This window comes from Silene latifolia, chromosome 9, assembly GCF_048544455.1.
Source record: "Silene latifolia isolate original U9 population chromosome 9, ASM4854445v1, whole genome shotgun sequence".
NCBI classification, from domain to species: domain Eukaryota; kingdom Viridiplantae; phylum Streptophyta; class Magnoliopsida; order Caryophyllales; family Caryophyllaceae; genus Silene; species Silene latifolia.
Window position 1 is genome coordinate 195,705,795 of NC_133534.1, and position 16,099 is coordinate 195,721,893.

A 16,099-nucleotide genomic window follows, 5' to 3' on the forward strand; every position below is an offset into this window, starting at 1 on the left:
TTTTGACTAAGACGCCCGTCTTGCAGCTGAAGAAAAACAAAGAAAAATCTCTGGACAAGAATCCGTCCGTCCTGCACGAAATCCGTCCGTCTCATCCAAAAAGAATCCGAGCGGATTCCCCAGAATCCGCCCGTCTCTAGGCGGGATTTTTGAAAATTTGAAGCCGAAGAATCCGAGCGGATTGCGCCTAATCCGCACGGATTGTCCCTGCGTCCTAATATTGTCGAGTTCTTTAAATACCCACCCCACCTTCATTCACTCATAAACACTACCCATAACATCAAAACCCTCATCCTCTCCATCTCAAAAACAAAAACCCTCAACAAAAATCAAATCAACCCATCCTTCAAACAACAAATTAATCACTCCATCTTCATTAACAATCAAAACCAAGCACAAAATCTTCACCTTTGAATTGATTTTTGTTCTCATAAAGGCAAAGCCTTTCACCTTCAAAATCGATTTGGGCATTCTACAAATTGAAGATTTTTGACTCTTTACTTGGTTAGCTCATCAAATGGCAAGAACAAAGGGAGCAACAAAGGCACCAAAAGCAAAGGCTCTCTCTCAAAGACAAAAAGCTCTACAAACAAAGAAAGCTATGGCAATGGTGGTAGCAACACCAAGCTTGGAAGTGCAACCACAACAACAAAAAATTTCTATGGAAGCATCACCTTCTACTCCGGTAATTAACCAACTCTTGCATTACCCGGAGGTAACATTCATTTCCGATGCCCATAGAGATACATTTGTCAAGTTTGCTATGAAACAAATCCAATCCACCAAATTCATATGTCAAGATGCTTTAGAGAAGTTAGGTGTTCTTGAACAAACAAGAGTCTTTTTCAATGCCATGGGTTTGAAGAAATTGTTTGAAATGAAGGAAGTAACATACCCCTCCCTTGTTTTGGAATTCTTAAGTTCTTTAAAAGTGACAAAAGTTGAGAATAGGGAAAATATTGAGTTTCGTCTAGCTAACACTAGTAGACGCATTACCTTTCCGGAATTGGGTAAAATTTTGGGTCTTAGCGATGAACATAAATTTTATAAGCAATATGGGAAGTATGATCCCGAGCCTCTTTGGGAGGCAATCTCCGGGAAGAAATTTGAAGATTTTAAAGCTTGTCGTGCTCTTTTGGTCCATCATCCGGGCATAAGAGTATGGCACAAAGTTGTGGGAAATACCATAATTGCTAGGAAAGACACCAATCATTTTACGGGACTCGATTTTATTCTCCTTGAATCAACTTTGAATATTGGAAGAATTCACACCAAGCCCTACAATTCTTTGAGGCTATTGGTTGATAGATGGCTCCATGTAGATAGTGGGAAGAAGGGTCAAACCGTAATTGTTAATGGCGGCCTTGTCACGGTCCTAGCCAAGCACTTTGATCCTAATTTCAATAAGGATAGCAAGTACAAGGCTAAGGATGGTGGCCATCTTATTGATATGTCCACCTTGATTAACAAGGGCGAGTTCGCGACTTTAGGACGTCTCCTAAGTCTTTGCATTAGCTCCTAACAACTCCTACCCGGGTTCATATTAGTTTAACTCCCTAGCTTCATTAGGTTCATTAGTTACAAGTTCCAAAACCTGCCTCTGATACCACTTTGTAATACCCCCATACACCAAGATGCCTTACCAAGACCACCTAATGCATGGAAGTGATACCACTTTGTAATACCCCCGAGGCAATGTATATAAAAAGGACCATAAAAAATCGTACTTTATTAAAAAAAAAGTTTAGTGCAATACAAACCAAAACCAAAACTGTCAAATGAAATACAACTGTTCCAAATACCAAAACCAACTAAAAGAAATATAAATTTCAACAACACAACGGAAGACTTTAAGTGACACGTGGTGACTCGATCCCAGCTATCCCTCGCGCTATCCATCTCATACCTGCTCAATAACTGCTCACCATCCCCGAATGGATCACCACAGTGTTTAAAACAATTAAACAGGGTCAGTTACTGATTACACAATATAAGATAAGTCAATATCAACAATACAACAATCACCCAACTCCGTCACATCACCAATCACCTGACTAGCCTGAAGAACTAGTCCTGCCAGATTACGGCCGTAACCAGTAATCCTCACCGCCAGTGGGGACCGCAGCCACTACTACAGATACAGGCTATAACAACGGTAAAAAACCGTTGTTATATAAAAAAGCGGACGTTGTTAAAGCGTCCGTTGTAGAAGGTTTTAACAACGGTTGGCTTACTTAAGGAAACCGTTGTTAAAACTATTAACCACGGTTTTATGTATAAAAACCCGTTGTGGAAAGTGTGACACAATTTTGGGGGGAAAGTTATAACAACGGGTTTTAATATACAAAACCGTTGTTATAACTAAAGACAACGGGTTGTTATAAAATAACCGTTGTTGTTTGTTCTTAAAAAATAAAAAAAAATTAAATTAAATATTACTAGATGCATGCATAATTACGGCTGTTAGAATTCGATGCATGCATTATTACCGACATCACTTTGTACATATGAACGGATAATATGGAATGAGAAGGGTTAGTAATAGGATTTGAAGCAGCATTATTGAGAGATATGATGATGATTATGGCACAACTTCCTAACATATTTATTAATTAAAAAGCAATTAACTCAACCCACACATTGCTTAGTATAAATACATTGCATATCTCAACTAACATTTCCATTATCTCATATATTCATCTCCAAACTCTAACTGTTAAAATAAACTCTACTTAATCTTTCAAATCAAACTCAAAAAACTCTAACAAAATGAATGATTTCATCCTAAAGACTCTTACCATGATCGAGAACAACAACAACTTCATCCGCCGGTTCCTCCATATTGAGGAAAGTTTCAGGAGCTACCTTGCGGAAGCTCGATCCGCACTGAAGCACGCCAAAGAAGATGGCTTGACGGAGCAGCAGCAGTTGCAGCTATATGACGATATAGCAACTGCAGAACGGAACCTCCAAATAGCCAAGGAGGAGAGGATGGATACGATAGAGCACAATAAGATCCTCCATGAAAATATAAGAATTGCATTTTTACATATGTAATTTTTTTTTTTTAATTTATGTATTTATAAATATATATATATATATATATTAATTATGTTTATCTTACTTCTTCATCTTGCTTCTTCATTGTTTTAGTAACTAATTATGCGAACAATACTTAAACAAATAACATAATGGTCGATAAAAACACATATATGCAAAAGAAATAAATAGAAAAAGAAAATAATGACGATGAAACTAGGATTTGGCGAGATTTACCTGATAAATACAGAACGTAATAGACGATGAAATCACAGTGACGGCGAGAAGATAAAGCGACGATGAGAAAGAGAGAAATAGAGAAAGAGAGAAAGAGAGTGTGTATGTGTTTTGTGTTTTGTGTTTGTTTGTCTGCTGTGTTTGTGTTTGTGTATTAAGGGTTGTGTTTTGTGGCTGCAGCAGACTTCTGTTTGTGTGGTTTATAGTATGGAAGGTATTGACAACGGTTATTAAACAACAACCGTTGTGAAATATGTTTTAACAACGGTTGTAAAAAACACCCGTTGTCAAATATGTTTTAACAACGGGTTTCAAAAGTAACCGTTGTGATTACTTTTCACTAACTTTGCGCCAATTTTGCGCCAAATTATTAACAACGGTTCCGCATGTGTGACCCGTTGTTAAAAATAATAACAACGGTTTTTATAACCATACCCGTTGTAATTGATTTTAGTAAAATTCGCGCCATACATTCTACAACGTCTATTGTGATTTTCGTGAATAATCGTTGTTAAAGGGGCGTTGTAGTTGCCTAAATTTGTAGTAGCCGTTCCCACCTAAGCCCCACTCATCAATACCGAGCGCAAACCCAAGTTCATTATTGTGCACATCCCCTTTGTGGCGGGTTCCACAAAGGGTGAATCAAGGGCGTGAAGCCACTCCCGCAAGTGACTCCACTCACCCGTGGGCGCACCTCGCGAAGCACAGACAAACACAACCAACCAACTATACATCAACAATTACCAATTACCAAATCCAATACGATATAGATCAACAACAATAAACAACCATCAACAATCAACCATCAAATACAATATAACCAATAACTGAGTAGGGAAACCCTACCTGGAAAAGCAATCACCAAGATCGTCAGAATCAGCTAATCAGAAACGTCTCTCTACGAAATCACCTTCTATCAATCACACAATCATACCATTACCATCTAACAATCACAATACTCCCAAAACCCCAAAAATACACAATTAGGGTTTCAACCAAAATCAATGAAAGGACATAAAAATCATACTATGATCTTACCCACAATGCGACGGTCTCAACGGCGTAAAGAACTTAGAAATCCGACGACACAAGCCTTGGGATTTGATAGTAATGCGAAAGAGAGAAGCAACGTAACTTATTTTAATCTTTATGAAAGTTAAAGTAGGGTAAAAAGTGAAAAGAACTGACGAAAGGTGTTTATATATCTTTCTCGCATTGCTAACAAAACCCGTCAAAAACAACTCGTAAAACCGACTTACTCGATCATGTAAGTCAGTTACTCGAGCGAGTGGCCCCTACTCGATCGAGTACCCATCAAACAGAACACTGTTTCGTAACCAAAACACACTTACTCGGCAGAGTAAGCCTTACTCGATAGAGTACCCAACAGCACAGAAAATCGTAGTATTATAAGCCCATTTTGATCATACTTAATGAATCCGCCAAAGGAGTTGTCGATGGCTTAGACAATATGCATTCTGTGATATTCTATTGGTAACTCGGGGAGAATGATCCACGTTGGGACCATTTTGATCATAGCCATAGATGGCTGGAAATTTGGGGACCAAGCTAGGACATGCAGGTACTGTCCATGGAAGAATCATGGCCCATTATCTTTAATACCCTGAATTTCAACAGCACTTTCTATTTTACAAGAATAGTAACCCTTTCCAAGTCCAATTAAATTAATTGGATGTTTATAATTCCACACGGTATAGAGGAGGAGGATAAATGGTTTGACTCCAAAGATTTCCCAGTGAGCTCAATTATTAAAGTGTTTTCCCATTTAGATCTGATTGACAGCAAAACCGGTTGGGGTAGTTTGATAACTGGGTCGGAGGTGGTGGGATTGGTGTTAGAGGTGGGGGTTTGATTGGGTTTTTGAGGTGAGGTAGGGAGGGGATCAGATTCTCAAGAATCGAATCGGTTAGAGCGGCTCGGTACGAGGTGGGTGGTAATAAACCCAAGGCTCTAAAGAGCCGTTGCTCTCACAAATCAAGGGATTATCCTTGATTAATCCTTCACATATTTGTACATATAGCTGTTGCATATTATTCTTTACCATATATATGAAGATCTCTAGCTTGTATATATAGTTAGTCATATGCTTGTGTAAGGATACAATAAACGTGAATGATAATCAACATATTTCCCATATATTGTTTCTAATATGGTATCAGTAACTAGGTTAATAATCCTCTAAAACAATCCTTTCCTTCCTCTGTTTTCTTTTCTGAAAAAAAAAAAACAAAACACCAAACAGCCGTCTTCATCAATGACGGTCTCCACAGAGAAACCCCACGAATCAAAAACCGAGTCTTCATATAATCTCATCCATGTCGAGAATACCGGCAGCAAAATCACTCAAATCGCATTCAACGGCACTAATTACGACGAATGGTCCCAATCCTTTAAGCTTGCTCTCCTTGCTAAGGGTAAATTGGGATATATAGATGGCACCATCAGTAAGCCGCCTGATTCCGACTCAAATATCGAATCATGGCGAAGTGCAAATGCGTTGGTCACTCTTTGGATATATAATGCCCATGAATCTGACATTCGCAAGCAAGTCTCGTTACGTCCTGAGGCAAAACAAGTATGGGACAACATCAAGACCCGTTTCTGCCAAGCCAATGACGCACGTGTGTATCGATTGCAGGCTGACTTAATCGCCTGCCGTCAAGGACCTACGGAATCATTAATGTCATACTATGGTCGCATCACAACCCTCTGGGATGAAAAACTCGAAAACCATCCCCTTCCGTCCTGCTCATGTAACCCATGTCGTTGCGATTTGGTGACGGTCATGGACGCTCGTAGGGAGAAGAAAAGGGTCCGGGATTTCTTGCTTGGTCTCGATGAACGTTTCTACAACGCACGGTCTCATATTCTCGGTACCAATCCTCTTCCCAATTTAAATTTTGCCTATAATCGTTTGTTACAGGAAGAAGGCGTTCGAAATTTAACTGCTCAACGTATTGAATCCAAACCCGAACCCATGGCCTTTGCTACCCGTATAAACCAGGGAAGTCGAGGGCAAGGAGGGGTTCGTAATGATCCACCACCTACTGGTATTAATCGTACTCGTTGTATTGCTTGTAATCGCTTCGGTCATAATTATAAAATCTGTTTTCGTGTCACCGGTCTTTTTCCCGAGTGGTGGGGGGACAGACCGCGTGACCTTATAGTCGTGGATGCTAGTGACCCCAACAATCCCGTCGTCGTTAAAACTTACCGTGGCAGGGATAGGCGTCATAATACAGCTGGTCCGCAACCCCGTGCTCACATGGTTGCGGGGCAGTCCTCTACTTCCTCCCAACAGTCGGGTAATAACAGGTTTGATGTCAACAATGTTGGGAAATGTGTCCTCAACAATAGTGCGATCACATGATTTAAATATCATTATTAAATCTCATTTTAAGAATACATGTGGGATGTAATATTTTACAGTCAACTGGTCCACACATATCGGTAATGATTGGCTGACTAGAGTTTGACATTATTGTCGTGCGACGGTGGTGATCAGTTGATCCCCTTAGGTCATACCTATAGGGAAATACTCTTAATTGATTATTTAATCAATCATATACCGATATGAGTTAATTAAATTGCTTAAAATTGACGGATGATTTTGTGAGTATAATTTACGTATCTTATTGTAAATATGATTAAATAAGACACGGTCTAAGTAATCGAATTATTTTATTACTTGGATGAAATTATTGTTTAAAGAAACAATTGAAACGGAATGAATAAATTATTATAAATACAGAATGTTGTAGTTTATAATTTGGAAACCATTTTGGTACAAGTAATTACGAATTACTAGTCGATTTTGTATATGACATATTTTATGAGTATGTTGATTTTTAATATGTTAAAAATACATTACAATTTCATATGTCAAGTAACATGTCACATATGTTATAATTGACAAATGACAAAATAAAATGGACCATCCATTTTATTTTGTATGTACCGAAATTATAAGGAGTTAGTGGAATAAAATTGTGTTAATTGTTTAGTGGTAGACACAATGATAAAAGCTAACTAGTAGGCTTGCATGCCTAGTCTCTTGTGAAGAGCAAATATGAAAGCTATTGGGCAACCTACCCAAGGCCAAAATTTCGGCCAAAATGAAAAGAAAAGAAAGAGTTTTCTTTTTCCTAATTCATTCATTTATACAAGAATATAATTTTCTAGTGTGAGAAAATTAATATACTCTCTAAATATTATGAAATCTAGAGAAATAAACTCACAAATATTATCACCTCTTGACCGAAATTCTCAAGAGTAAAAATACAATTTATTTGTATCAATTTTATTGTAAAACCATTATTATTACTAGATCTATATAGTATTGGTTTATTAAGATGTATTCCTTGGGTATATGCTTTTGGGAGGGATTCTACATTTGAGTCCTTGTTCATCCATTGAGGAAAGCACAAGAACAAAAGAGAAGGAGATCTCTTTTGTGCCCATAAAATCGAAACATCCATTGTAAGAATATGATTTCTTCTCTATTTTGTTTATTTGTTTGCATGCATAAAATCCACATTTAATTTTATGACAAATTAATTTCGACATATAAGAAGTATGTTAGTATGTATATGAATCTACATTTCCTTCAATTGGTATCAGAGCCACGGTTTGTTTGCATGCAAATCGGTTAAAAGTTTTTCCGAGTTACAAGAATAACAAATAAAACTTGTAAATTTTGTGTTATTATGATATATCACGAAATTAATCCATGCATGTTAAAATTTCTGGTCCTAAAATGTTTTAGGATATTTTGGTTAATTTTTCGGATTTTTATTGTTCATATTTAACAATAATGGCATTTAAATGTGATTTTATGAGTAAAAATGTCATTTTTGGTCTAAAATTAGCTATACTTCGAATTTTTCATTGATTTTTGGATATGTTGTCACATATATTATTTTGAGATAACCTGTAAATTTTCATAATTTTTGGACTTGTTATGCTCGAAAAATGAATTTCTCATTATTAAATTCGGATTTAAGTGAAAAATAGGTTAATATGAGTTAAATTTCGAATCTGGTCATAGAAAATTAATATGTTGTCACATGCAATTTTACAAGATGTGTGTAAAATAATTGGCTATAAAGAAGTCTTTTTGCATGATTTATGGATTTTTGAAGAAAAATAGCATAAATAGTGACATTATTAGTTGAAAATTAATAAAACATAATCTATGACTTAGGAAAAACGTCTAATGTTGCATTTTATTATCTTTTTCAGATCTAAAATTGAAAAGTTAATGAAAATAATTTTTCCATGTTTTTATGATTATTTTATTAAAAATCGATAAACCGCAACATTGTTTTTCTGGTAAATTTTCGAAATTTTTAACCTAAGATTTTGAACATTATGAGTGTCATGGAATTTTTCCAGAATGTTCATGAGTTTAAATTTTGAATTTTGAATTTATTTGAAATTTTGTGATTTATTTGAAGTTTAATAGCTTATTTTGTAATTTTTAGTCCATTTATGAACAATTTTATAAAATATGGGTTAATTATGGTCAAATTATTAGTGAAGACTATATTTTGAGTCCTAAGAGGTTAGGGTAATTAACTTATGCATAAATATGAGTTTATGTATTTTTGTGATTATAAAAATGTTGAAATCACGCAAATCCGTAAAAACCGAGTAATATACGATATTGGCAAATTAAAGGCGATTTAGCATAAAATTGAGCATGTTCTTACATATTATAATGCTGCATTTTCTTTATGATTGTCATAATTTTAATTTATGTAATTTTTGAATTATGTAATTTTACTTAGTATGGCCTTAGATTTTAATTGGTATTTCCCGAAATGTATGGGAATATCGATTCGGTTGTAATTTTTTATTGTGATCTCGTATCACCGTTTTGTAATTTAATAGATTTATTTTATTTTAGTTACAAATGTATAATAGGAAATTATGTAATTTGTTATGTAATTTTATTCATTCCGGAGTTCCCAAAGACGGATTTCTTCAAGAATGGTGATACATAAAGACGGTGTTACCTCGAGATGCGTGCCACAACCGAAGTTCAAGGGACCAATGGAGTTGGTTTCCGAATATGTAATAGTTAAATAGTTTTTCTATTTTAGGAAAGGCCATACTAGGATTTATTTATTTTATGCTTGTATTTTATTTTATGTCACATGCATCGCTAAATCGCCATAACTAAACATGCATTGTTATTTTATCGAGTTCATCGACCGTGTCAATTAGAATTATCGTAGTTCACCGCTTTAGTTCACTTAAAACGTAATAGATAATAAATTGACATGACCTCTCGCTAAAACAATCAATTGAGACATAGCCTTACCAAATAGTAGAAACCATGAAAACCTATTTCGCGAGGGAGTGCACTCGGCTACCCCGGGGTACAAACCTTGTTACGTAGGGGAAGTGGGTGATAAATGTTAATCCACCGAATTCATGTTGATGAGGGTTTCATCGGCTACCCCGTGCCTAAGTTGATGTGGGTTTGGATAATGGACACATTTATTCGAAATTTAGATTGAACTCAACAAAAGTAATTGATAAGGGTTTCATCGGCTACCCCGTGCCCTTGTTGATGTGTTTTGGGCTATAGATAAATATTAGAGTAATTTTATCGACCGAGAGTTCTAAAAGTAGAATCGATTAAAGAGTTAATCCACCGAGTTATATTGATAAGGGTTTCATCGGCTACCCCGTGCCCAAGTTAATATGAATTTGGATCTTGGAATCATTTATCATAGTTGGGTAGAGGTCACTATGTAAATGCTATACTTGTTTACAAGTATTAATATAACGATGAATGTTTTGTTTTCCACTATTCCGTTATCATATTGTTCTATTTCTTTACCACAATTCATATACGATATCATTTCGATTTTGATTCAAATCTCCATTAAAACATCGTAACTAAAGACAAATATGAATTTGCTTCTAAAACCTCAAGTGATCCATTGCTAAGGATCTCTTGTAAAGAGTATAGATAAAGGATATTCATTATCAAACAGGTTTTTGATTCTTGACTAACACATCTACTTACAATGGACTGTTATGTTTCATATACTTAATTTAATTAAGTACCTTGAAATGATAAATTGTTTTGGTAATTAGATTTGTTGGAATTCATAATTGACCAAAATAATGCAACCACTTCAACGAAAGTTTTAAGACTAATACGAACAAATGAAGAGTAATCTTCATGAATTCAATTTTGCTTCTCAAAGCAAAGACTCATTGAAATAAGTGGGAGCATTCTCTTAAACCGTTAAGATGAGGACGAGGTTCAAGAAGTAAAAATAATAATGGAATTGATACAAGGTAATGTTGAAAGTAAAGTCATTGAGGAATGACGTTACTAAACCTATCAATCCCGACCAATAAAGTTTCCATTGTCTTAAATGTTGGACACAAGAAAGGAAACTGCCCCAAATTATTGAAGAATCAACAAGTTAGTTGTGGGACATCTAATGGGACCTTCTTTTTAAATGTTTATTTGATTAAACATAAATTTTGCTAATACCACTTCGTCAATATTAGAAACCAGTGGAGGTTTTCATCATTGTACTTGATACATAGGATGATTAGAATATGACGACTAGCAACAATAATGTCGAGAGATAGAGTAATTGTGTACTCAATCTAGTTTTTGGATTTAAAGTTGTACTTAATTGTGACTATTAAGTGCATAAACTCTAAATAAGAATATAAACTTGTTAAGATACAAAAAGGGTTTTCACTTTTGTGACCCTATACACCACGATTTGATGTATGGCTAGCCCATTATCAAGGTGATTATATTCTAAAACAAACTAGAATGACATATCATGTAGATGATGTAAGATTCAAATTGGTAACCCAAGATTAAACCTTAAATTTTGGAATGATGAACGCAAAGAGTTATCAAGTACTCTTGAAAGCATTAGATCGTTAATGGTATATGCGTATCTTGTATTCAAAGCAAGATGTCTCGTGCCTTTTGGTTGAAAAGGAGATCGAGGTTGTAAATCATTGATCCAAAATAGGTTGATCATTTTCTTTTACCAACGATTTAAGTTGACACTAATGTGTTCACTTAATAAAGTAAATAGAGAAATCTTTGAAGAAGTTCAAAAGTTCAAGGAATCACGATTTAGTCGTGATGGGATTATCAAAGTGAAGACTTTGATATAAGCCAAAGGAAATGTGATATAGTATCACAAGTTAATCTCTCTTATCACGCATTATGAAATAATGTGTGGTTGGATAAGAAATCAAACGCTATTCAATATGGTTTGAACTTCGATCAAGTTACTTTGAGTCACTTGATCCTTTTGGGGATTTAATCATTTTGTCTAAATTATTTTTCCACTAAATCAAAACATATGAGATATGAAATGGTAAGGGTACCATGCTTGTAAGTTCTGACAAGAAACAAATGCTCATTTTTCCCTTTCAATTTTCACGAGTACGACGGGTATGCGGCTCATGAAGCTGTCTTTCTAAAATACAAGTTTATTTCTAGAAGACAGAGTGGGAGAAATTATTCAAAGAGCCACAAAGATGTTATGTCGCAAGAAACTGGTCTTTCTTGGCTACGTGAGATGTTTTGTGTAAAACGTTGTCGCAAGAAACTGGTCTTTCTTGGCTACATGAGACGTTTTGTGTAAGACATTGTTTCTTCAAAACCTAAGAGGTTAAAATTCGTCACTTGTTAAAAATGATGAATTCATGTTACTTTTAAGAAAGTAAAGAGCTTATAACTTACAAAAGAAATTGTTTGATTCAAGTTGATTACTTCTAGAAAGTAATGAACATATGACTTACATAAGAGTGTTTAAAGTCACAACTCAATACAAGGCCTAGAGCCATGAAAATCCGAAACAAAAAGGCTTGATTAGTGACAAAGGGTTTTGCACTAATAAAGAGATATTTCAAAGCAAGATTGGTTGCAAAGGGTTTTGCACTAATTGAATTGCTTAAGTCTATTTGGATCTTCTTAGGGATTGTGTTTCATTATGAGGTTCTGAAATACATAGCGAGTGAATCTAAAACCCACTTCTTCAATAGAAGAAATGTATTCAATACATGTCATGAGTTTATTAGATTCTTGCAATCCTAAGATAATGTGAAACTTAAGAGAGGGTCTTAAGTAGGACATCAATGAGTAAGAATCAATATTTTGATCATGTGATAAAACGTTTGTCGATAAGTCGAGAGGTTGTGTTTATACATGGAGTTTAGTGGGAGTTACGGAAATTTTAATTAGTCCGATATGTGGATGACATATTGATCATTAAGAATGATTTAAGACTTTTGGAGTATTATAATACATCTTGAATATCCGGATTTATGAAGATAAATCCACATGATATTAGCGTCAGTAAGAAGTCTTATGTTGATAAGATTCATGACTAGTTTAATTAAATTGAACATATTTGATTGATTCCATTTGCTTCCGCTGCCGGATCAATTAAATGAGTAATGATGTATAACACTTCATATACTTTGAGTATGATGAATTGTTTTCAAAATCGAATTTAAGTAATCTTTACCTAGTATATAAAGATTACCCTTAAAGTGCATACAGAAGCATTAAGGAAGTAAAGCAAGGTGTTTATGATGCAATTTTGTGTAAGGGTGTTACACAAGTGACAATTGACAATTGAGATTGCGCATGGTTTCCGACAAAACCATAATCAAAACACATTAAGATGGTTAAGATACCATTGCGGCTATGTTAATTAAGAAGTAGATTTTCTAGAATCGTTCTAGGCAATAAAGAACAATGAGAAATATTTATAATGGAAATTGAGTACACTTGTAATCATGAGATGTACAAGAGGATGAGTCCCCACACACTTTGTGAAAACAAAGTGGGAGCTATTCTTAGGCTAGAGGGCCTATGTCTTGATTGGATCTCGACACGTACTCAGAAAGTTTTGTGATGCAAATGTATACATTACAAAGGAAAACGAATATGTAGTAAGGTTGAGTAAGGTACAAGAAGTTGATAAAACCTACTAACCAAAGCCTTCTCATAGGCTAAACATGATGAGACATGTCATTTCAATTGAATTGAAATGAACAACTACATACAAGATCAAATTAGATTATAGAACACGAAATAGTAATCAAGCATTGACTATTCACATGTGATAATCGCATTTGTCGTTTGAGTTTTACTTTAAAACTCTTTTATTATACCTTGTTACATCCAAACGGGTTGTAGAGACAATTGAACCCCGTTAAAGTGAACACGGATTAGCATGGTATTCGCCCATAGTCACTTGTATGAGGTGACATCTCGAAGTGACTAGAGTGTGATGCGATTGATGGCAAGTTCAAGTGCCATAGAGTCATGTGAGATGACTAGTCGATCACATAGGCAGACTGTTAGGAACATTTTGTCGGGCCTTATGACCGCTTATAGAGTTCTGGCAAATTTATATAGCCTGGTCGTGGCGAGAGCTGCTATATTATTCTAATGAGTCGATTCTTTTGACTAAAGACTATTCACCTAAGATGGCACAGTTTCAGATTAACTTTGATTTGTGTTACTACGACCTTCGTAAATGGGGTCAAATGGGCATATTTTGGGTTATGATGGCTGTGGCTAGTCGAAGGGAATGAGTGCGATAGGAATTGTCCATCCCCTTGTCAGGGTTAAAACAATATCTCAGGGCCACTCGAGGAGTAATGAACTGGAAATGCGTGGCCACGCTCGGAAGGTATCTATGATAGATAAATCCGGTCAAATCAGTTATTCTCCAGATCGAGGAAACCACTCTCGATATGATCACTTGCAAGTACGACCCGAAAGACACCTTGCATTGAGTGGGAGATAGTAATAGGACAAGAGAATTGGTGACGCACACTTGTCGAGGACAAGTGGGAGATTGTTGGGAAATGTGTCCTCAACAATAGTGCGATCACATGATTTAAATATCATTATTAAATCTCATTTTAAGAATACATGTGGGATGTAATATTTTACAGTCAACTGGTCCACACATATCGGTAATGATTGGTGACTAGAGTTTGACATTACGTCGTCGTGCGACGGTGGTGATCGATTGATCCCCTTAGGTCATACCTATAGGGAAATACTCTTAATTGATTATTTAATTAATCATATACCGATATGAGTTAATTAAATTGCTTAAAATTGACGGATGATTTTGTGAGTATAATTTACGTATCTTATTGTAAATATGATTAAATAAGACACGGTCTAAGTAATCGAATTATTTTATTACTTGGATGAAATTATTGTTTAAAGAAACAATTGAAACGGAATGAATAAATTATTATAAATACAGAATGTTGTAGTTTATAATTTGGAAACCATTTTGGTACAAGTAATTACGAATTACTAGTCGATTTTGTATATGACATATTTTATGAGTATGTTTATTTTTAATATGTTAAAAATACATTACAATTTCATATGTCAAGTAACATGTCACATATGTTATAATTGACAAATGACAAAATAAAATGGACCATCCATTTTATTTTGTATGTACCGAAATTATAAGGAGTTAGTGGAATAAAATTGTGTTAATTGTTTAGTGGTAGACACAATGATAAAAGCTAACTAGTAGGCTTGCATGCCTAGTCTCTTGTGAAGAGCAAATATGAAAGCTATTGGGCAACCTACCCAAGGCCAAAATTTCGGCCAAAATGAAAAGAAAAGAAAGAGTTTTCTTTTTCCTAATTCATTCATTTATACAAGAATATAATTTTCTAGTGTGAGAAAATTAATATACTCTCTAAATATTATGAAATCTAGAGAAATAAACTCACAAATATTATCACCTCTTGACCGAAATTCTCAAGAGTAAAAATACAATTTATTTGTATCAATTTTATTGTAAAACCATTATTATTAGTAGATCTATATAGTATTGGTTTATTAAGATGTATTCCTTGGGTATATGCTTTTGGGAGGGATTCTACATTTGAGTCCTTGTTCATCCATTGAGGAAAGCACAAGAACAAAAGAGAAGGAGATCTCTTTTGTGCCCATTAAATCGAAACATCCATTGTAAGAATATGATTTCTTCTCTATTTTGTTTATTTGTTTGCATGCATAAAATCCACATTTAATTTTATGACAAATTAATTTCGACATATAAGAAGTATGTTAGTATGTATATGAATCTACATTTCCTTCAAACAATATGTCCCCAGCCGAATTGGTGGAGCTCCAACACTTGTGGGAATCACACAAGTCCGCTTCCACAGACCGTCTCAATGGTAATACTCCTTTTTCTTCTTGGATTGTGGATACCGGGGCATCACGTACGACACATGTCGGGATGTCTCTCACATTTTACAAATATTCGTCAAATACCACCCTTATCTGTTGGTTTACCAAATGGAGATTTTACGAAAGCTACCAAATGTGGTGATATATTTCTCTCATCCCGTCTTGTTTTAAAAGATGTTTTATATGCCGCGAACTTACAATGTCATCTTATTTCTGTTTCGAGTCTACTTCTTCATGACTCTCTAATTATTCAATTTTCTCAAAAATTATGTCTCATCCAGGACCGTTCCTCGAGGATGCTGATTGAAGCATGTGAGCAACGTGAGGGGCTGTACTATTTAACAGGTGTCCACACTGACGAAGTCAAAGCTTATTCTGTGAGCCTCAATAATACCGTCGAGCTATGTCATAGAAGGTTGGGACATCCGTCCACAAATATTTCGCCATTTTTACCATTTATTGATACAAACTCTCGTCATAGTTCTCATTTTTTAAGTAAGACATGTGATGTTTGCCTTCGTGCTAAACAAACACGTGAACAATTTTCTTTAA

At 35.1% G+C, this 16,099-nt stretch overlaps 1 protein-coding gene across 1 annotated transcript; it reads left to right on the forward strand.

Moving 5' to 3' along the window:
* The first annotated feature begins 5,551 nt into the window (after positions 1 to 5,551).
* Positions 5,552 to 15,854, forward strand: LOC141602071 (uncharacterized). Its single transcript, XM_074422381.1, has 2 exons — positions 5,552 to 6,347; positions 15,829 to 15,854. Exons 1-2 carry the CDS (start codon positions 5,552 to 5,554, stop codon positions 15,852 to 15,854), a joined length of 822 nt encoding a protein of 273 aa, XP_074278482.1.
* The last annotated feature ends 245 nt before the right edge of the window (positions 15,855 to 16,099 follow it).

What these genes read in the sequence shown, in the direction of transcription:
- LOC141602071 (XM_074422381.1), top strand. Translation starts at nt 5,552, where the DNA reads ATGACGGTCTCCACAGAGAAACCCCACGAATCAAAAACCGAGTCTTCA. An exon ending in TAATGATCCACCACCTACTG is followed by an intron (nt 6,348 to 15,828) that starts GTATTAATCGTA and finishes TGTCTCATCCAG; the next exon opens with GACCGTTCCTCGAGGATGCT.